Consider the following 911-nt stretch of genomic DNA (forward strand, 5'->3'; position numbering starts at 1 on the left):
TTATAACAAATAACAAATCAATAATCAAAGGAGATAGATAGTTTGGTGAGATACATCGACATAGGCAGCATCCAAGTAGGAAACATTAATCTCAACGGAAACCCCCATCATATTGAGACCATACCCAACGGTGGGAATCACGGCGGAGCCCACCACATCCACCAGCGCAGCGGCGGCACCACCGTGCAACGTATTGTCAGCGTTCTGCACAACACAAATAAAATCCAATAAGAGAATTAAAACGAGAAAATAAAAATATATAAAAAAAAAAAACGGAAGAAGAAAAAGGCGTGAGCGAGTGAATGTACGAGTAAACGTTGAGGTATCTTCATGGAACAGAGAATGCGACCAGGTTCGATGAGATCAACCTTAAGCGAATTCATTATTAGGGGTTCCAGAAAACTCGGTGGCAAGCCATCAACCTCCGATGATGTTCCCACTCCTTTCTCCAAGTACTTCTTCACTGCTTCCAACTCCATTTTCACTCTCTCCCAATCCAATTCCAAACTTCTCCTTTTATTTTCTTCCCTTATATGTTCTCAAAACTTCACTTGTTTCTTCCTTGCCCAAAGTTGACTTTCAGTCCTTCATTTTAATTATCATAATATATTGGAAATCATATACTTATGCACATTTCACAGTCTATTTAATAAGATTGTAATGTCTCACACTATTTTATCTTAAAAATAATAGCCATATGAATAAAAATAATCTCATAATTTTCCTACCCAATATTAATAATCAACACACACAAATAAATTAGCTTATCTAGAATAATAGCATTATGAAATTAATCATTACTCAATAAAATAATAAAAATGATAACAATTAAATTTTAACTTGATAAAGTAAAATAGTATGATAAAAACACATACACACAAATTGTGAAGATTTAACTCAGTATGATCTTG

At 34.2% G+C, this 911-nt stretch overlaps 1 protein-coding gene across 1 annotated transcript; it reads right to left on the reverse strand.

Annotated features, from left to right (window-relative positions):
• Window positions 1-11: 11 nt before the first annotated feature.
• Window positions 12-534, reverse strand: LOC106752412 (acyl-coenzyme A thioesterase 13-like). Its single transcript, XM_014634094.2, has 2 exons — window positions 309-534; window positions 12-204 (listed from the first exon to the last, which is right to left on the reverse strand). Exons 1-2 carry the CDS (start codon window positions 477-479, stop codon window positions 25-27), a joined length of 351 nt encoding a protein of 116 aa, XP_014489580.1. The 5' UTR covers window positions 480-534; the 3' UTR covers window positions 12-24.
• Between the last annotated feature and the right edge of the window lie 377 nt (window positions 535-911).

The sequence above is a fragment of the Vigna radiata genome, unplaced genomic scaffold (genome assembly GCF_000741045.1).
Source record: "Vigna radiata var. radiata cultivar VC1973A unplaced genomic scaffold, Vradiata_ver6 scaffold_2486, whole genome shotgun sequence".
NCBI classification, from domain to species: domain Eukaryota; kingdom Viridiplantae; phylum Streptophyta; class Magnoliopsida; order Fabales; family Fabaceae; genus Vigna; species Vigna radiata.